Here is a 22,784-nt window from a genome sequence, read left to right on the forward strand (position 1 = left end):
TACATTGGCCTAAACAAAGCCTGCAACACTTCCATGAGTTACAGAGACAACATTATCAGATTTAAACTTTCAGTGGTGCAACAAAACAGCATAAAACAAACCTCCACATACAGGCTGCACCCAAGTGCCACTCAACTAAGTCTGAGTCGCCTAAGTCATACGAACCCAGACAGCGTTATTTGGCTCACATTCCCAACAGCAGGACTGATTCCGAGGGAGAAATAATAACGTTTGTTAAGGCGTTACAGGATGACAGAATTCCTCTGAAGAAGAAAACACTCCCACGCTCCTGTTACTACAGGTCAAGTGAGACTTAAGACGCAGCACAACATTAAAAAACTGGTGGAGAGTTAATAAGACCAGAATCACTTACAGTACGAGATAATATTGTAGAGTTTAGGCCAAGTGGTCGCAATTCTGTAGCCCTGCTTGATACCCCGATACAGAATTCATAATAACAACACTATCTGCTCATAGGGACAGTTTTGTGTTTTCAAGTTTTCTGCATATGTGAGACAGAGCAGAGAGATGTGCAGGCTTTTGTCTGAGAACTAAAAGTTTGATGCATTATTTGTACCTCTTTTAAACATGATGCCTTTGTTTTATGTACTTCTTGCTCTGCAGAATTTTTGGAATCCTACCTTGCCAGCTAACTCAAGGAAGCTGAGATCTGTCAGACAAAACTTAATGTCAGAGAGGCTTTCCGCTGGTGTATCCCTCTCTGACTGTATGTCACTGTTGAAATTGACAGGGCTTGATTCTTAGTCTTTTTACTATTTTAAAAAAGTGAGAGAAAAAACAGGAAGTACCAGCAGAACGGTATGTATTACCAGAAGAATGTGTCTGTGTGTTTGCAAAGGAAATCAGACAGTCACTGAAGGAGCAGGATGGTGGTGGTGGAGAGTCAAAAAATCTGCATACACTCTCTAACACACACACACACACAAATACATGATTACCAAACAAGTCAGCTCCACCGAGAGAAAGGAAATGATCAGGAAGTCAGTCTTACTTCTGTTCTAAACAGAAAAGAAACACCTGCGGTATATTTTTACCCTGAAAATACTGCGAAGACCCGGCTGCAGCACCCATATGTATATGAATTCTACTCACTTTGAACAATGTGACACTAAAAATCTCCCAGAGACACATGGTCTACACTGACTCACTTGTATTTACTACATTTTCTATCTCTCTCTATACTTTTAAAGAAAAAGCCACTTTTCCAAACAAATATGTTTAGTTGAGTTTTTGTACTGACACTGAAGCTGTGTCTTTAGGCAGACTCATCATATGACTGGACACAAAACCAGCTTGGTTACGGCATTGGGCATTCAAAGAGCCAACTGAACAGTTAAGGTTTCTTCCACCCGGACCCTAAAGGGGTTCAAAAATGACGATTAATTCCTATCACATTACCAAGAGCTCATTACACAAGGGCATTTACAGTACACATTAGTTTCACCATTACATTACAAAAAACCTTGCAATGGTACCGGTATTTTCAGCCAATGTTGTTTGCCATTGTCTGCTATTCAGCAATTGTGCTCTAAAAAAAATGTAAGATACATATTTTAAAATTGAAAAGAAATGCTATTTATGAGATAAAATCGGGAACAGTTTTAAAATAAAAAGAGAAGTGTATATAGATAAGATCTGTGTGCGTGCTTCTCTGTCTCTCATTTGCGCGTTGTGGTGCTAAAAATAGGCAGGAGACAAACTTCTGGTTTCTGTAATAGCATATTTGTTTCACAACCATCATCCTCTTTCTGTGGTCCTTCTGCATTAACACACTGAAGCACTGACACACACACACACACACACACACACACACACACACACACACACACACACACACACACACACACACACACACACACACACACACACACACACACACACCTGCACACATGCATAGGCTGTACTGCTGCGTACACATACACAGACACACACTCACATAGAAACAGTGACTTCCTGTTTCTAAAGTTAGCCTCCACCATAACATCCTCTTGGTTCATTTAGGCAAGCAGAAGCTGCTATTTTGGTTGAATGGCTTCACTAGTTCATTTCTGCAGCTTGAGAGTTACAGATGTCCTTCAGCAGTATTTATATCCACAGTGTGGCCCTAAAATGTGCTTTGTTTTTTGTTAGCTGGAGTGAACTCCACTTGAGTTAAGTTTGGAAGTCACACATCAGGTTAAATGCTAGTTACTATTTGTATACATAAAAACAGGCAGCACGCTTTAGGTTTATGCCTGGTTAACTGTTGCAACAAAGCAGAAAGAGCACGAGGTCCGAGGCAAATGGTAGTCTGAAATATAAACAAATATTAATATTGTTTCTAGTAGAATATCAAGCACACACACTTGTGCTGAGTGTAAAGTCATTATGTTTACAGAGGACTTTGTATCAACAGATGCATTCTCACACACAACAATTTTGTGACAACTACTCCACCACACTGGCCACCTCCAGCAGTCGCCCACCCGCCCCCCCTTACGTTTATAGGAATCCACAGCTGTTGGGGACATTCTGTCCCCCTGCTTCCGAGCAGCTGGAGTATCAATCTCTGTCTGAATGTGTGCATCCATATGTGTGTGCTTGAAAGTGTCCATCCTAAAAACGCCAAGATATTAATAGCTTGCAGTTGTTTCGTTTGAGTGTACATAGCAGGTCTTTGTGTTTGCATAAGTAGGATCTGCTTGTGCGACAGTTGAGGGTGCGTGTACACATGTTATCAGTGCATCAGTGCTTGGGTGTATTGGTGCCAGTGTGCCCATTTGTTTCTTTTGAAGGATCACTGTGGCTCTTTGTGCAAGCTTAAGTATATGTAACCAAGGCAGTTTATTTTTAGGGCACCTGTCAGTAAACACTTGTGTTATTATGTATAATCAAGTGCACATATGTGCAAGGACACTGAGTTTGTGTGTTGCTGTTTGTCGACATATTAATAGCATCATACCACGTGTTTTTATGATTGTGGCGTGTGTGTGCTTGTAAGTGTATTAATAGCATTACCAATTGCCAACACATGTTTCTGTATGCGTATGGCGTGTGTGAGCGGCTGTCAATAACTTGAACCTCATATATATATATATATATATGCAAAAGTATGTGAATAAGTTTACTACAGCCGACCACCATGAGCGATGTGCTGATATTGGATGATATTGGTTTATTCCAGTAGTGGCATATATGTTGTTGATGTGTTGCAGATATGTGAACAAAAATTTGCAGTGCATATATGTTTATAGGCTGCAGACATAGTCTCATTTGTCTTGACTCAAGGGCTGCAACTGACAGTTATCTTAAAAATGTATTAATCAGCAAATTGTTTTCTTGATTAGTCCATTAATTGTTTTATAATTGTTTTCCCATTAAATTTCATAAAATGGTGATGTCACCCAATTCTTTGAAATGCTTGTTTTGTCCAACCAACAGTCCAAAACCCAAAGCTATTCAGTTTACAATGGGAATAATAAAGAGAGGAGCAGCAAATCCTCACATTAGAGAAGCTGGAACCAGAGGATTGCTGGCATTTACACTTGAAATATGACCAATATTATAAACTGATTATGAAGATGGTTGCCAGATAATTTTCTGTTGATCAACTAACTGATTAATTAATTGTTTTCAGATCTAAAAAAAATATGGCCAATCTATTATTATGGTATGTTTGGCATTTGTTTAGCCTTGCAGTTAAACTTTGTAAACCATACTGCACAGCTCATTCCCTTCTCCCTGAGGCTTACGAAGTAACAACTTATTATGCCACGACATAAGACTAATACATTCCTACACTTGACTGTCAGCAGGATAACAAGCAGATATGAGATTCCTCTATTGTGTAGTCTTTTCTTTCTTCCTCTCATAGTCATCAGTACTGTTTTGTACTGTCCCTGCCACTCTCTTCAACCAAAAGGTCAGAGGTGGGACATTTAAAAGACTTCTCTTGATCTTGTGTCCCTGAGGCGGCGCGGGAAAAAGGTGAGGGGTCGCCAGCTCACTGTAGAGTTGTCTGTCTATTAAAAGTGTCACAAGCTAGCATGCTCTTCAGTGTGATTCTCCAGCTTGATTTCTCACAGCCAAAACAGACTGACAATTGTTGAAATTGTTTCATTATTTCTCCTTTGGGTTTCAAAAGGTCATCTTTTTTGGAGGGAGAAAACATAGCAAAGTTTGGCCCAGGGTGCTGTCATAAGGTTTGCATGAGACTGAAACTTTGTCTTGCCTGAGAACATACACAATATGTGTTACTGCTAATAGAATTCACACTGAATATTTCATAATCTGGCAGGTGTTTCTCGTTCATAACAAAGAGAGATAACACAGTGTATTTGTATTAATACACACCCTCATTCAGACATACCACACGGATTATCACGTCAACATTGCCCTCAATCATGCAAATTCAGACATGAGCTAACATTTGACCTGCCGGGAACACCAGCTGACTTCCTTTATGTACTTCCAAAGAAACAGCAACTGACTATCTGAGCATGGGATGAGTCAGGTTAGTGGTCTGTACACCTCATCTAAAACCAGAAACATCCACCTCTGCACCATATTTCTGACATTAGCACACCCCCCCCTCACCCCCCCTCCACCACCACCACCACCACACACAGAAAGATTGGCATTTATTTATTTCTTACATGTAAAAACCCATATGAATGATTTGACTGAGAGAAGAGGTTCTCATGCCCACTTCCTATTATAAGTTTTCCATGTATCTGCAGTATTCTGTGTATCACAGTCTGTTATTGCACACTAGGTTAGAAGGCTATGTACACAGAAGGGCTTCTTTGTTTCAAATACACCCTGCAGTCAGTAAGAATAAGGTTACTGTCTTCTGGCACTAGCCTGCTTTTACTGCTGGTTTTGATAAAGTTACTGTCTTTGTTTGAACTTTGTTGATTTCCCTAATACTCTCCATCTTTTTGCCCTCTCTCTGTCTCTCTCTCACAAATAAACACACACTTGCATGATACACAGGCAGAGTGATGGTCCTGTTGCTGCGTTTTTGAGGAGCAGAGTGTATCAGTAGTAAGATGAGTTGATCTTAAATCAGGAACAGGAAATGTGATCTGGGGCTCTCACCGGTCCAGAACACTGTACCTATTGTCGGAGCACTGCTGTGGCTCACGCTGGGAAAACACTGGGGGCTTTTAAAGGTTATCTGTCTTGGGAAAAGGTTGATGTTCACTTTCACAAATAGCCTGCCACCCAAAATGGATACCTGATTTCGGCCTGATTACTAAATATGACTTTGGCTTTGGCTTTGCCGTGCTAATCCGACAAATTCTCTATCACGGTTCATTCAACTAGGTTTTAAATATTGGTGAAATACATTAGAAATAAGTGATTAATTCACCAGTTGTGGGAGGTCCCTTACTGCTTATCTTAGTCATCCATTCAGCATACAAAGGGAAAATAAAACAATCTACTGAACTTTTAATGTCTTCAACTTATTAAGTAGAAGACTTATTAAGTTGAAGACATTGTGAATATGTGTCCCATCTAGAGCTGAAAAGATAAGTTGATTAATCAGTTAGTCAATCAACAGAAAATTGAGAAACTATTTTGATAATCAACACATTGTTTTACGTTTCAGTCATTTTTTAGGCAACAGTGCCTAAACATTGCGTAGTTCCAGCTTCTCAAATGCGAGGATTTGCTGTTATTCTTTGTCTTATGTGATAATATTCCACAGTTTTTGAATTTTGGACTGTAGATCAGACAAACAAAGAAAGCTGAAGATCGTAACAGGCATTTTCCACTGTTTTCTGATGTTTTAAAGACCAAACAATTAATCAGTTAATCAAGAATTAATCAGTGAAAATGTGAAAATAGTTGTCAGTTGCTGCCCTGCTCCCATCTCACCAACATCTCAACAATTAAGAGATTAATCAATTATTCAATAAAGATAAAATGAATCAACATCTAGTATGATAATCAATTAATATTTTAGTAATTCTTTGAGAAAGTCATAGATAATTGTAAATTAAAACTCTTTGGGTTTTGGACAATGGTCAGATAAAACAAGCATCTTGAATAGGTCACCTTTTCACTATTTTCTATTTTAATGGATTATTCGAGAAAATAATGAAGAGATTAATCAATGAAAAATCATCTTTATTGCAGCTCTACTTCCGACTCAGAGAAAGATCAATAAAAAACAGGGATCCAACACAAGACTTCTAATTTTGGGCTCATTGAGTTTCACCGATGAAATGTACATTCAAGACTTTTTCTAGGCCAACTCTAAAGAAAACTCACAGAAGACAACCAAAACAACTAGTACATGTCTCCACCTGTTTCCTTCCAATATGTGTCAAACCACACGGTGAACTGAATGTTCAGAAAAATTAAGACGATCATCTTAGGTGTTTTAAATAACTGTGACATTCTATTAGATGATTACCCACTACAGTATGCTGAGTGAAACCCAGCTTCATACCTCAAGAGCAAGTCAAAACAACACTAACTGCTAGCAACCACATTGCAGTGCAACTGTCTGATCCAAATTATATAAATTGCAAGCTGTAGCACCTTACAACCAGTAAGGCCAGAGCGTGACTGACAGCTGATGCCAGCTGTAGGAGGAAAGAGCCGACTTTAGCTGAAATTGAAAAAAAAATGTCTTGTGTACAAGAATGTGGAAAAACTCCAAAGACAGAGAGAAAAACAGAATTTCCAAATCTCTAGAGAAAGTGGGAATCATTTTTGCTTTTTTCTCACAGATGATGGTGGTAAAGTTTCACTCGAACCTTCAGCCGCATTAGGCCTGTTCAGTGTTGATGAGTGTGACAAAGCCAAACCCAACAGGCTGTCACATCTTGTGGAGAAAAGGGGCTTTTGTGATCAACAGTCTAGGTAAGATGACACTGGTCATGCAGCATGGATGGTTGGTAGTTATGATCAAAGTCTTCTGTCTTTATTCAGGCATGTGTAAACACACACCTGTCTGGATGCAGTATTTGCACCCTGTACAGACAGTCTTGCATGCACACAGGTAGACATCTGCCCATCCAGAGTAATAATGATCACAGCCAGTTGTCTGAGATGACGAGAGGAAAAAATGAAGGAACAAGGGGGAGATCTAAAAGGCAACAAAAAGGGGTCAGAGGAGTGTGGGTGGTGTCGATTCCCTTGGCATGGCCCACATGAAACTAATGTAACTGAATCCCCACAACAGCACCGAGGCTATGACCTCATCCCGTCAGGAGGGAACCTGGACACATGAGAACATTATTCCACGCATGGCTGGACGTGTGAATGTATACGTGCACGCATATGTATTTTTTCATTTTCTAGGGACCGAGGGGGCTCGGGTGGGATCGAACAATTTTTACAACTTCTGTCATAATACAGTACACACACTCAAACACAGCTGCCCACTCCATGGCCCGTCAAACAACCGAGCATTTGTTGCCTAGTAGTGAATGAGTCAAACTTTTCAATGACGTTATGGGCAGAAATACATCCAGTAGGAAACTCTACACTTGTACACACAATGAGGCCTTAATGCTATGATCACAATTGTATGCCCTATTTATCACCTTAAAATAGCCCCTTTGCCATTCAGATTAGGGTAATTACCATGGCAACTAGAGTTACACAGTCAATCAGTTCAGACAGGTAATGAGGTATTTACTTATTCAGACTGCTGCATCCGACACTGGCTCATGATCTCATAACATGTACAGTTAGTCTTGTTTTGGAAATGACTGTGGCCATTTTTTTTTTCTTTTCTCTTCTGTATTTCTTTCAATTTTTAAGGGGGGGGCATAACAAACATCAAACTGCAATCGAAAATCTCAGCCAGGGGAGCTTCTACACCTGCTGAGTTTGGACACGAGCCAGCAGACAGGATAACATCGACACAGCAGTGTGTGTGTGTGTGTGTGTGTGTGTGTGTGGCAGTCTGCTGAAATTCCCCCCCCCCCATCAAGAAGGAAAGAACACTTTTTTTTTTCATTCCAAGCATTTCAGCTGACATGAATGATTGTACATAGACGCCGTCAGGTAACGGTCAGGACATCTCTGAAAATCAAGCCGTGCGTCCACGAAAAGTCGTCTGATAGCTACTTCACAGTGCAGGTTAGCAGATAAAGAGCGCCTACCTTTCGGGGGTGAAGTTCAAAGAGCGACGCTTTTTCAATTTCATGCGACACCGGAGGGACTGACAGTCGGCTTTAAGGTAGTAGTAGCAAGTCAGACAAAAGGGAGGACGGATAGAAAATTCGTCCAACAGTCTGTCCTGCTCATGTTGGGTCTCTTTTTTTTTTTGTTTTTTTCTTCCTCCGCCAGTTTTGGTTCCAACCGTCAGCACGCGCCACTGCCAGAGCTCTGTCCTGCTCATGTTAGATTCTTTTTTTTGTTTTTCTTCCTCCGCCAGTTTGGTTCCAACCGTCAGCACGCGCCACTGCTGAGCTGTGTACACTCTATTTGGGTCTCTTTTTTTTTTTGTTTTTTTCTTCCTCCGCCAGTTTTGGTTCCAACCGTCAGCACGCGCCACTGCCAGAGCTGTGTACACACACGAAGCCAAGCTCAGCACCTAAAAATGTCTCGGTAATTCTGTGGGGAAAAAGACTGTCCGCCGCCGACCGAGAGCTGCCCTCCGCTTTAAGTCCAACAGTCTGTCCTGCTCATGTTGGGTCTCTTTTTTTTTTTGTTTTTTTCTTCCTCCGCCAGTTTTGGTTCCAACCGTCAGCACGCGCCACTGCCAGAGCTGTGTACACACACGAAGCCAAGCTCAGCACCTAAAAATGTCTCGGCACTTGGTGGGGAAAAGACTGTCCACGCTGACCCAAGAGCTGCCCTCCGCTTGTGTGTCTCCTCCTCGCCGAGTCTGTGTGGCTGTGGTGAAACTGGCGATGAGACCCGCTGGGAGTCTCACTTTCACCCGGGTGTTGGCCGCCGGTGTGAGGGCTCCATCTGCTGAACTCAGCAGGGTAAGGATGCTCTGTCTGTCTGTCTGACTGACTGTGTGTGTGTGTGTGTGTTCCACCACAAGGTCGGGGACCCAAAAGGTCATAGGGACCGAAGCCCGGTCCTAATGAGTCAAAACGTTATTTCTGAGGTCTTGGTTAAAGTCAGAGGTAAGGTGTGGATTAAGGTTAGGTCAAGGTTGGGGTTAGGCTGTCCACAATAAATGGAAGTGAGTGCAATGTCCTAAGAAAGATAGTTGTGTGAACCGGAGACACAACGTGCTTTACGCATCACGCTGTTGCCCCCTTGGCTTCATTAATATTTTGTGGCTCTATATCTCTTTATGGTTATTTTAGTCTTTTTTTTAAAGTCCTTTTTTGTTTCTGTTTTTTAGGTTTTGAATCTCCTAATTGTTATTTTTCCTGTCTTTGTTACTGTTTTGCATCTCTTCGCGGTCATTTTGAGTCTCTTTGTAGATGTTTTGTGTCTCTATGGTTGTTTTGTCTCTCTTTGGGATCCTTTTGCACTCGTTTTGTAGCTGTTTTGTATCTCTTTGTAGTCATTTTGAGTCTCTTTGTTGTTGTTTTGAGTCTCTGTGGTCATTTTGTGCCTTTTAACTGAACTCTATGACTTTCAAACAAGTAATATTAACAGTCACTTAATACAGGCCCATCTGGTAATCCATCCATGTGCCACACCTGCAGTTCTGTGGATATTTTTTATTAATGATTACAAATGATTACTTGTTCCTCTTCCATTAAAAAAACTAATAGGCCTATTTCGTAGCAGACATTTTATCTTGTATCTTGAGTTACTAATTACATTAACAATGGCTCTATTATATTTAAGTGTCCCAGTGAGCCACGACCGTATGACAGTGAGCCAGCATGTACCATGGACCCTGACACTGAGGCTACTACAGTAAATGGAATTCACCCGTCATTAATATTATTAATTACAACTGTGATTTTCTTACTGAAAAACGCATACAACTACAACCATTAGAATAAATGGTCTGGAGTACATATATAAGTTTTCCCCAAATGGAAATACTCATGTATTCCTCATGGATCAAGTATACTCACTATTCACGTACCACCTCTTCAAATGGCATGTGAGTACAGGAGATGCACTTAGTTTCTCTGCCAAAAACACAAAAATATGGGAAGGTAAAAGTAGACTAAAGTACAGTATGACACTTCAGATCTGATAAGCCTTTAAACTGTTAGATGTTGCCAAAATGTACGCAAATAACATAAAGATAATGAATTAATGTGCCAATTATGTAAATGACATGAAATTAATTGGTTTGCTGCAGAAGAAAGACACAAACAGTCACCTGAATGCGAAAGTGGTCTCAGACTCAGACTTTTGGACCCCACTACATTTCTATAGTAATGATGAGCAAACCAACGGTGTAAGGATGAGTTTTACTCATATAGATTTTGGATTCTTTTTTGAGTTCTACAAAAAATATATCTTTAAGCAGTGTGGCATATGTATACATCTGTGGTACACTTTTATAGCATCAGACAGGATATTTTTAAGGGTAGTGGTGAGGCCAAAACAGAATCAACCTGGCCAGAAGTAAATATGGCCATGAAAAGAAAGGAAGGAAAAAAACAACAAAAAAACCCAAAACACACATATATATAATGTATATATAATGTATATATGTATGTATGTATATACAAATCCAGACATACACCAAAACAAATAACAAATGTAGTTAATTTGCATAGTGCTGTCTGCTCTAACAAAGTCTCTCCCAGACTGAACTCCCACTGTCTCTCACATATTCTCCATGCTGCTTGAGGACAAATCCACCCTTTGCCAATGCAGAAGTCCACATCATTGGATCCATGAAGATAAACCAGTCCGGATCAAAACGAGTACTAACAGATTTTGAGCTTAGCCAGACTTTTATTTCATGTGACCCATACCAGTCCTGCTGTTATGAGTCAATAGGTTTGCTGTTCAGTTAAATTATGTACCTAAAGGGAAATTATGATTTAAAAAAAAAAAAAAAGCTATCAACAACACACAGTCTAATTTGCTCTTGGCAGGGTTTAACAGTCCATCCCCTAGTCATGGGGCTTACTGTGCCCTGAATAATTTGAGATATGTACAAACTAATTGAATTTCATAGTAGGTCTTCCATTTTGAGCAGCACATGCTTGAGACAGACCTTCTTCTATTTACAGATGTACAGAGTGCCTAGTACTGGTTGCTTCCTGAGTTATATTTTCCCTGAAATTAGCTAATTTATTAAGTTTGTATTTAAAACATCATATATCTAAAAACAAGTTTATTTACTGATTTGGTGTGGCCCTTGCAATCTATTTCATGAGCCAATATCAAAACGTCATTATTCATATTAATCATGTCATATTAAACATGTCAGATACTAATTTTTCATCAAATTTAAAACAATATGTAATACGACAATACTAGTGGTCGTTGTAAGTGTTTATCAGCAGGACTGATGTAGTTGGCACCAATGTTTGTGTTTCTGTCAACACGTCATCGTCAGATGTCAATAAAGCTGTCCCTTCTTATCTTTCCCCCTCAGACCATTTCTACACTGTGTCTGCCATCTAAGGGCAGTGCCACTGCTGGGTAGCATGTGAGGGTTTGGATCTGTGTGGGTGTGTCAGCCTACCTGTGTGTGTGTGAGAGAGGGACAGTCATCAGACCCCTCACTAAAAACATTTCCACCTTACAGTACAATGAAAGTACACTACTAAAGTTTTAGCACACCCCAATTTTTCCAGTTTTTATTGAAATTTTAGCAGTTCAGGTAAAGTGAATAACCTTAAATGGTACGAAGGTCAGCGGTAAACTGCCCACGGTAAAAAAAAAAAAAAAAGGTAAGGTCACCAAAAACTTAGAAATCACATGAATTTCATAGAAAACAGAGTAGGTCTTTTTCGGGGATTAGGAAATTGGTTAATTTAATCGCTTTCCTGCAGCAATAGAAGTGAATGAAGCCTTGAAAGTTACTCACATTAATTTTTGGTGATTACTTCCAAAGCTTCTGTCTGTACAAAGGCAGAGTCAGAAGAAACTTTGTTACTACGACCTCTGATGCACTATTATTACTGTACTGAAGGAAGTAGTTCTGTATGTTGCTATCAGAATGGTGAGAAAAAGGCAAAGGACAAAGGAGGTCAGGGGTTTGTCCCGCAGCAAGATAAGGACCCAAAATATTAGAAGAAAGGAACTAGACGATGGCTTGGCATGATGGAAGACTAGCACAGTTCTAGACTTAAACCCCATGGAGCTGGTTTGGGTTGAATTGGACAGAAGGTGAAAACAAACACATCTTTGGGAACTTCTGCAGCAGTGTTGGGACGAACCTTACTAAAAATATTTGATTTCCATTTTAGAAAGAACGCAGCCAAATGAATGTGTTCGGCTGCTTGATGAGACATAAATTTAGATTAAATTTAGTTCAGTGAGAATATTCCATGATTCCTTTTTTATTTAAATCCCCAGTTGTTTATTTGATCTATGCTTTAATTTCATAAACACTGAGACACTGAATCATGTACATTTGAATAACAGCTGGAAAAATTGAGGTGTTCCAAAACTTTTGACTGGTTGTATCAGCGAGATGTTGTGGAAAAGTCTGCACCAGACACTCACAGAGATTTGATTTTATACAAGAGGATTTTAAAAACTGAAAGCCAGAACAGTGAAGAATTGAAAAGACACATATGGCATACATGGGTAGGACTCCAAGGTAGAGTTTTGTGGCCAGTAGGGCTCACTCCTCTTCCAGTCACAGGAAGCCAGCAGGAATGAGAAGAATGCAGTCAGGCAATACGGTGATGGAGGGAGCAGCAGTTGCAGGGCAGATTGCCAAGAAGAATGGGAGAAAAAGAGGGAGTCAAAGAAAGATAGGGAGAGTGAGAAAGTGATTAGAGAGTGGAAAGGCTGGGGCACGAATAATTAAGGAGCACAATCAGGCAAAAAGCAACATTGGCATTCCTCCAGAGCCCCCGAGACACGCTCACATACAAAAACAAATGCCCAGCAGCAGCTTTGGTAGTTGCATGTGGTGCAAGTGTAATTGCTCCCGCTGGTATTGACAGTTTGATGTGGATAATGTGCGTGATATTAGAGGAGTCTGACAGAAATGCCACAGTACATTACTGTGACTCGTGGAATGTGTGTAGTTATCAGTCTGACAGATTTCCAGGTAAGTGGTGGAAGCTGGGGGTCCACAAACAAGAATTTGTTTTTTACTGTCTAGGGGGTCATCCTACCTTACAGACACACACATGCAAACACATGCATGCAGAGACATGCACGGGCTCGCAGACAGTACACTCAGACATGCACACAGATACTTACAACACAGCCATACGTACAGCCAACTTTGTATCTGTTCAACTCTTTCTTTTTTTATGCTCATCACTTTCAATTTGACAGATAGCTGCCTTTTTCTAACGACTGTGTTGTTCTTATTTGTCCGGGAAAGTCAGTTTTATTCACATAACGGAAAATTACAAAATGTGTCTTAGAGGGCTTTGTAATAGAAACAACAAATTAAACCCCCTTTCTCCACAAAAAACCCTTCAACTGGAAAAAAGGGAGAGGTCTCAGGAAGAGCAACAGAAGAGGGGTACCTCCTCCAGGACTCACAGATATAAAAAATTTGTAAGATATATATATATATATATATATACACAGAGTAGACAGAATTAGTAGTAGTGGTAGTAGTAGTATACTGGTATGATGCTACAGTAAGAGAGACTGAAAGCTGCGCTAACCACAATTTTTTTTATTAAAAATCGATCGTTACTATGTTTTATGTGAAAAATCATGTAGTGATCAACGCTCTGAAAAAAGAAAAGCTCTTCAATCAGTTCCTCTCTCTCTCTATGTCCATTGCTTCAGAGCGCTTTTGTGGTTTTACGGCTCAAAGCTTTACTGTTTTAGTTCACTCTCACCGTTCTCATCAATCTCATGTTCAGCTGCGCCAGGCAGCTTTTTCTGGTTAAAAAGCTATGGTAAACCCACTATATGCTACCTGCCCAGCACCAAACAGCAGACAAACAAAGTTAGTGAGGTGTTAATATGTTAATGTTGTGTTTACAGCTTGGCTAAAAAATCAGTTAGTGCGGCTTTACATCAAAACTTAATGTGAAATGCAGCAAAGATAAAAGAAGTTCTTGTTGTGTACGTTAAAGAAAAAAAAGGGTCCATTTCGCATGTAAAAAAGCAGTTGCAGAAACACCGTTCTTTCACTCCCTTGAACTCTTTACAGCAAAGACCACTGCACGTGTTCAAGTAGGCCCCGCGTAGCTGTAGCTAGCAGCTGTGTGGTAACTTTGAACCGAGAAGTTGCTGGAGGCTGCTCGCAGCAGTGGGTAGCCTCTAAAGCCTTTCCATTCCCAACAGCAAAGCAAAGTCAACCCACAGAGGGGAGAGATAGCACTTAGCAGTCGCCTAGTTTCTCTGGAAACTGACTGTGATGCTGGAAAGTGTTGCTTTATGACGCCTTCACACTCCTGTGTGCACACGTGTGGAAAAACGTCAAAACAGAGTTCAGAACAGTGTGTACCCCTTTGAAAAGGTTTGTGATATGTCTTTTAAAACTACTATACAGTTTGTGAAACTGAACAAACCTCTGAGGTGGTGATTTCACAGAAGCTCTTGTCTCATCACGCCTGTTGTTGATTAAACTATTGACAAATTAAGAACTTTGACAGCGTTGAATGTCAAATAAGACCAAAAATACATTTCCGAAAAACCCTCTTTATTTTAACCCATATTATGGCCTGAATGTAAACAGAAAGAAGTGTGAAAAAAGGTCGAAAATTGTCATTAAAGTGTATTATATGTCTTGCTAATAGTGGTTTTCCTCTCTGTACAGTAAGTTCTGAAACTATCTACTTAAATAGCTTTCTCCATGACAAAATCCCTCTGACAGTATTTCCATGTACAATTAGACTTCCCCATGGCACTGACATTCAAATAGTAGATCAGATTCTTGCAGTAAAGATACTTTTCCACAAGGGGGAGGTACTCCAATAAATGACTGCATCTATTGTTTGTTATCTAAACAGAAACAGCAGCCCGTTCAGGTGTAAGAGATGGTAGTGAACTTAGAACTCGGTATCACTCGCCTCAAGCACTCATCTCGAGTTTCTTCTTCATTCCTTTAAAATGCTCACTTGGCCTCCGTTGGCAGCTTTTGCTGTCGATGAAGAACCCTCTTCAGACCAGAGTGGACTTAATGAGAGTTGATCTGTTTTGGATCACCATACTTTTTGCCTAGTGTACAGCCAAGTTACTGTACTGTCCTTCAGCAACCTGGAAAATGTAATGGACCAGTGCAAATCCAAAAGTCATTTTGGTAATTGAAAACAAAGATGCATTTAAGTTTTGATTGGACTGACACTTGTAGAGAGGGAAAAACCTTCTGGTCAAGTCATTATTGATGGAGGTTTCCAGAGACAAAAAATGATTTCTTTAAGATATAACTTTTGGAGAAGGCTTAAATACTGTACACAGGACAAGGGTTTCAGATTTTAAAACTGAAACACACTTCTTTTTTTTTTCCCGTGTTCCCTCAGTCGACAGGCATTCGGCTTGATTTAGACACCCGTGCTGTGACTACCTCTCAGAGATGTAGTCTGAGTCAATGACCCTCAGAGAGGGAGAGTTATGTCCCCTGAGGGCCACTTCCAGCTGACTGTGGCCTCTTAACCTTCTGCCCCTCGACCTTTGCAAACCAAACAAACACAGAGTCTGATGATTTATCACAATGACAGAAATACAGATGCTCAAGTTCATCGAGTTATTTATACAGTTTGGCAGCTCAGACTGATTTCCCACTTTGCAGAGGACATTTCTTTGCTATCCTCTAATTAAACTAAATATGGCTTCTCAATAGGGCTTCAACTAATAGTTATTTTCAATTATCGGTTAATCTGTTAATCATTTGGTCTATAAAATAACCATCACCACTTGCAAGATTACATCTTTAAATGTCTTGTTTATGCAACCAACCCAAAGAAAGTAAGTTTACTTTCATGGAAAGAAAAAATATTTACATTTTAGCATCTTGAACCAGTATATTTTTACTTAGAAAAATTCGTTGTGATTAATTAATTATCAAAATTACTCCCTGTTTGCCAATTGTCTGTCAATCGACCAAATATTTATGCTCTAGTTCTTACCATTTAAATCTCTGAACCATACATTATGGCAAAAGTTGCATTTAGCTAATAATCTCATTTTGAAGGCTTTAGGTCAACAGAGCATTTTTCAGATTTTAAGTGAGACTAATTTTAACGGATAGATTTGGAGACACAATAAAAGTATTCATTTGATTAACAGTTAATATGGGGTTCCTGCTGAAACAATTAATTCTTAGAATTCATAAAAAAACATCACATATAATTTTGGACTGGGTGGCATCTGTCCAAGGAGAGTTTGTATTCTTTAAGCTCCAGTTTGCTAGGTTTTTATTAGTGCTAAACTCCCTAAATCACAAATTTGTGTTCATGACTGCAGGGAAAAGGACAAACAAACAGAACCACGAATGTCATCATTATACCCCCCATTATTTTGGGAGAGAACACAGCGCAGTTAAAGTCTGATTTATTGCCCAACAAACCACGTAGACAAGTCTCTAAAAATGGAGCAGCACAGGAGAGTAAAAATAGAGCGAAAGTTCTGTGTTTTGGGCAAGAGAGCAAGCAAAGGCTGAGGCCAGCATTTCATCTTATGCAGCAAGAATTATGTACAGTTCACAAAAACAAGGAAGGAGGGGATGAAAGGCTAAACCTGCTATGTAGTGGACTTTACTAACTTTTTACCTAAAGTGTGGTTTTAAGCATTAGTGGGGGCAGTGGGGATCTGATATACAAGGCTGGTTAGAGATTTCTAAAAACCATGTGTCTGTGGGAAAAAAAATGTATGCATGCATTAGTAGGATTAGACAACTCAGCCATGAAAACACATTTGCAATTTTTTCTCCTTACTTGTCATGTCCTCGCTTGAAAGTAGAGTTATTCAAAACAGAGGATAGCCGGTGTTGTGACAGCAGCTTAATTAACTCTGACTGCGTCAACTAAAACTCTCTCTAGCCTTTTGCTGAACACCTTCTCTTTCTCATCTCTGTCTGTCTGTGACAGAGGTCAGATCAGCATTGCAGTGAATGACTGTCGTTGTGTGTCTCCTCATTCTTTGCACTATAATACATTTTCGTGGACAGACTAACTGCTCCGGGGTGGGTGGGTCTGTCTCCAATTTTCTCCCCTTCCCTGTCCTGAGAAACAACACTTCCAAAACGAAACAAATAAACAAATTGGTTCCTTACCACAGTTTTCCTCTAAACATTCTTGCACATTTATAAGTCTACACAATTTTGAAGCATTTGCACTGATAACAATGCGTAGCCATTACTCTGAATCCAGAGCAAACCCAAGCTTCTCAAAGCTAAAGCCAACCAAAGCTGACCATCTGCCGACAGCAGCAGCCCATAGAGGAGACTCAGATAAACAACTGGACCAAGAATCTTCAGTCTGGGTAAAACTGTGTCAACATCTGCGGCTAAAATCCTCTCTTCAGAGTATAATAAATAAAAGACTGATATACTTTCCTGGTAATATACAGTCACTGAAGAAGACACATTTTTTTATGCAGCTTCCACACGCTGTTTAACAGACAGAAATATATTATGTGCAAAAGTGCCATATCTCCTACCAGTTTTGGGCGCTGACATCCAGTGAGAGGTCCCACCGTGCTCCCACAGCAGTCCAGTCAATCACAGAGGCAGCAATCGGACAGCCTGGGAGGCTCGGGGAGAAGATAGATCCGTCTTTGACAGGGGAGTGGTGCTGCAATGCTGGAGCCTGGCCGTGCACTGACAGAGAGAGTCACAGTCAACCGCTTGAAACGGGCTCCCTCTGACTTTTCTGTCTTGCACTTCCTCTCATGTGAGCTTAACTATCTCTCTCTCTCTCTCTCTCTCTCTCTCTCTCTCTCTCTCTCTCTCTCTCTCTCTCTCTCTCTCTCTCTCCTTACTTACTAACTCTCAATCTCTTTTTCAGAGACGACACAGTTGCTCTGCCCTATCACCCCACTGTAACTTTTTGTTAGTGCTGCCCCTGCACCAGAACCTCCGGGAAGGGAGGGGAGGAGGTGTGTGTGTGTGTGTGTGTGTGTGTGTGTGTGTGTGTGTGTGTGTGTGTGTGTGTGTGTGTGTGTGTGTGTGTGTGTGTGTGTGTTTGTCGGAGAGAAAGAGAGAATGACAGATTGTGTGGCTGCTTGTGTCTGACAGACAATAGCAGGAAGTGTTGCTTTAGGATGCACAAAGTACACAGGACCGAAATAAGAAAGTTGCATTAAGCATTACAAGTGTTAAAAGATGTATTACAGCGGTATTATACTTTGCTTGTTAAATTGAGAGCAATATCACTGTAAACAAAAATGTAAGTCGTGAGTTTGTTGTTGGTGTGTATCAGTGTCGTCTTTTATTTGCCACCAGAGCCTAATTTACAACAGTTTTGTAGCCAGAAGTGTGTGCTGGTGGGATGAAAATGGCTCTAAATCAGCTTTTAAAAAGGAAGACTAATCACTGAATGATTTTAATTTTACTTTTTACTTATTAATTATTCTGTCAAATGAAGCTATTTTACCCTACTCAGTTTAATTTAGATGTTAATTTATGGTTTATTTATAAGTTTTTCAGCAGGAGGGATAGGTACAATAATCCACAGCCTAATCAGTGTTTCTTTTACCTTTTTTCTTAGCTGTACTTGTAAGATTAACTTCTGTATTGAAATATTTTTACTTTCAAGAGATGCAAACATATATGACATGCACGACTTTTTTTTTACCAGTCATTCAAAGGCAGCAGTTTACTCATGGTGCTTATCAAAGGCAGATAACTATAGTATTTAGCATTGAGCTGTTTTTAAAAAAAAACGTGAACCAGTCAAGCTCTCACTTCTGTGTAAACACACAAATGGAGCATTCAGTGTGATTACTTACACAAGGCAACATATTTCACCACTGCAATTACATTTCAGCCTGAGTGATATTAACAAGGGAGAAAACAGCCAGGATGTTAGTGATTTAGAAGAGAACAATTCAACAGTGTTGTATAACTAATTATAGTAGTTTATTTCACTGTGATCTTATCTCTGCAAACATACTGATAAGCTGCCTTAGTCACTCTTGGCTTGCTTATGAATTTGAGAAACTGATTAAGAACTTTCTTTACGTACAGTACTTCTGGTAAACATACATTTCCCCGGAAATAAGAGTGGAAAACACGAGTTACTGCGCCGTGTTTTCTCACAGATTGCCACTCACTGAGATCTGCGAGGAGATCCATTCATATAAAACTACAACATCAGAGAGCTCAAAAAAGGCTGAACCTGTGTTTAGTATATTTTCGTGCAATATAACAATACTGTACACAAGACAAGCATTGAAGATTTGAAAAGCACAGGTACAGGCTCACCAAACCTGGACAGCTGAAGACTGGAAAAGAGTAGCCTGGTGTGATGCATCTGGATTTCTGCTGAGGCATCCAGATGGTAGGGTCAGAATTTGGCATCAGCAGCATGAATCCATGAACCCAACCTGCCTTGTGTCAACAGTCCAGGCTGATGGTGTTGGTGTAGTTGTGTGGGGAATGTTTTCTTGGCACACTTTGGACCCCTTAATACAAATCAGTCATGATTTGAATTATTGCTGACCATGTGCGTCCCTTCTAATGGATACTTCCAGCATGATAATGCACCATGTCACAAAGCAAAAGTCGTCTCAAACTGGATTCATGAACATGACAGTGAGTTCATTGAACTTAAATAGCCTCCCCACTCACCAGATCTGAATCCAATAGAAGACCTTTGGGATGTGTTAGAACGGGAGATTGGCAGCATGAATGCACAGCTGACAAATCTGCAGAAATGATGTGATGCAATCATGTCAGCATGGAGCAGAATCAGTCAAAGCAATGACTGAATCCATGGTATGGTACTATGGTGTTCCTAATAAATTGCTCACCGAGCGTATGCCAAAGAGCAGCAGCAAATAATCCAATTTAAGCAGCTGGAACCAGTAAATGTTGGACATTCTTGTTTGAAAAATGAACAGAACCATTATTCAATTCTCAAAATAGAGGGGGATTAATTTTTTGTTGATTGACTAATCATTTCAGTTCTACTCAAAAGCAGAAAGTTAGCTGGTGTAGCTCCAAATCAGCCTTGTGCGGCACAATCCAAATGGTTGGTAGTAACGTAATTACAAAGCTTTTACCCCTGCATGCTTGGAGGCACTTAAAACCATGGTTAAAATGACGCTTAAGCAAATTTGCTTAATTTACTTTAGTACAGTTACTTAAAAGATCACCATAATTGATTGTCAAATAGTTTAGTTTTAGCAGACATAGCAATGCTTTGACAGACATAACAAGTCAGTAGCAGACAATGTACTGCAGCTAAGCCAACACACATTAGTCCTGTAAAGCTGAAATCACCTATGCTGATTTTAGGGAATGCATGCTCCATGTTTGTCTCTTCCTGCAGAAGAGAAATGCATCTAAAAAGGTCGACAACCCTCCTGACCTCCACTGCTGTGTGGTCTGGCTCCCTTTGCTACCACGCTAGCAGCTATGGATTAGCTTTCTGGTTCAAATGTAACTTCATCCTTTGGGAAAACATACTGACCAAAGGAAATTCATGTTTGGGGGTCACGACCCTTTGTCCTCATGGCAAGTAGTAGAGATTCTGATCCTGGCATGCCCTGCTCTCAGATTCTATTCAAACAAACCTTATGAAGAAAAGAAGATTGTGATGTGCAAACTTTGAATCAATGCATAAAAAGCAACAAATGGATGGTTGCTCTTATTACATTTTGTAAGACAAACTACAGTGGATGCATGTTTTGCCTCAGTGGAAAAAGTATTTCATGAATTTAAAGAATTGCTTTTGCCTGTGTGTCAACAATTTTGATCTAACCTCCTAGAAGCGATTTCCCAGAATTTCCACTTAGTCACTATGACAGCATGTGGGTTTTAATATACATAAAAGAAACAGTCTGAATTAGATGAGCCCAGTTTTCAAGCCCTTTGAACACAAATTCCTCACAATCTGGTGTAATCAATTGGAGTTGGGCACCCGTGACGCTGTGGTTGAGTTGATACAAATAGCTAAACTTTTCCTTTTTGTAGGTAGAGAGGAAAAGGAGACAAAAAAAAAAAAAAAAATGGACGTCACCGCTGATAAGAAGCAGGTTAGGAGTCCTTGAGGAATACAATGGCATCTGCATCATCTGGAAACATAAGGTGCACACAGGCCGTTAACAGACCCTAAAGATCAGCGTGCGACGAGCAGTAGGAAAGGCTGGTGGGGGGGGGGGCTTTATCTGCCAGAACAGTTGAGACAAATCACAAGGAGAGGAAAATACTGGAAATGTCTTATCAGCCTGTGAATGACCATCTTTTTCTCCCATTATCCGTTTTAACTGATCATTTTTACTATTGCCCCTCAAGGCATTTGCAAGAAAGTTTCTGCTCTGTGAACAGTGTTTCAGAACTTCCTTCGGTTGCTTCAGCATCAGATTTTCCACCAAAAATTCTTTCCCTCATTGGTGATGGGTATCATTTGAAATGCTTCATTAGCAGAGCCAATGCAGTACCTGAGTTTTTAGGGACCAATACAAAAAATGACTTCTTTTTTTTTTTTTTTGACTCAGCCTAGACTACTCAGTCCACCTTTTTTTCTCTTTTCAGTAAAGTTCATAAATCTTAAATGTTGTTTAAACACAAGCAGGTGTGCCAGAGGTTTGCCTAAAACGTGTCTAAAAATGACCATTTGTAAATTTACATCTTGAACTATCTGACAAAAGAAATAAACTAAAGAGTAAGTCTGATGATATTTTATATTTTTGGTATTCAGCAAATCTCATGAAAAGACAAGTATTCAACAATGAGTCCATCTCTCACTACCTTCTGACACCCCTACCCAGTCTGCGGCTCTTAGCCCGAAGCCCATTTGTACATACTGAAGATGTACATTTATAAAAACAGATGAATATCATGAATATAAACTTTCATTTTTTAGAGAGGATTAATAATTTCTGGAAACAGCTTGGCACTACAGTTTTTAGCAAACCTCCCTCAAATGGGAATAAACAGTGTATTTTGCAGGGACAATTCAGAGATGTGGATTATCCACACTTGATACTCTAGTGAATATTTACAGCAGTAGAATTATGTGTGTGGGATTGTCTCAAAATAAACTACAGTGCTAATGTTTATTGCAATGAACGAACATGTCACCCAGTGTCTTTTGGGCAACAATTTGGATGCCTGTAAGAATAGGTTACATTAGGACTTAGCTACAAAGAAAATACTTTATCAATTCATTATTGGTTGTTTTACAATAAAAAACATATAGAGTATAGCTAGACTTATCTTTTAAGTAAACAAAATTACAAATTGGCAAGAAATTCAATATCAGCATTCAATACGTGATATTTTTCGATAGGTAGTTGGCTTAAAGAAAGTGTTGAGGTTCAAAACCAAAACAACAAATAATATTTAAACTACACTGCCGCTGTTGAGACCACAAAGGCTGACATCTCATATGTAGGTCGTGTTGTCCTCTTGAAGAAATTCACCCACCAACTGTGTCAAATGCGCTCACACACTTCCAAGAAGGTTGTTGTGCTTTTCAGCCTTCAATCGGCCTGAGCAGTGAGCTGGCCCGTCTCTCACAGGAAGGGGGAGTTTCCTGAAAGGTCACGGTTGTTCCAGCCAGACCAAACACTGGCTAATTGCTTTGTTGTTTGTCGGGTCGGTGCCTGTTTTCGTGTTG

The 22,784-nt window shown here is 39.9% G+C and overlaps 1 protein-coding gene across 5 annotated transcripts in view; it reads right to left on the reverse strand.

The window, feature by feature from the left end:
- LOC120783236 (histone deacetylase 7-like) overlaps positions 1-17,926 on the reverse strand; it is a 43,578-nt gene extending 25,652 nt beyond the window's left edge. For 3 of the 5 annotated variants that reach the window (XM_040116069.1, XM_040116071.1, XM_040116067.1), the window contains exon 1: positions 17,659-17,926. In XM_040116069.1, coding sequence (XP_039972003.1) covers positions 17,659-17,677 — 19 coding nt within the window. In that variant the 5' untranslated portion in view covers positions 17,678-17,926. Of the gene's footprint in view, positions 1-8,126; positions 8,340-10,019; positions 10,038-17,658 lie in introns of those variants that run through there. The other 2 variants (XM_040116068.1, XM_040116070.1) reach the window with 2 other exon arrangements.
- Positions 17,927-22,784: the final 4,858 nt, after the last annotated feature.

This window comes from Xiphias gladius, chromosome 21 (genome assembly GCF_016859285.1).
Source record: "Xiphias gladius isolate SHS-SW01 ecotype Sanya breed wild chromosome 21, ASM1685928v1, whole genome shotgun sequence".
Taxonomy (NCBI): Eukaryota; Metazoa; Chordata; class Actinopteri; order Istiophoriformes; family Xiphiidae; genus Xiphias; species Xiphias gladius.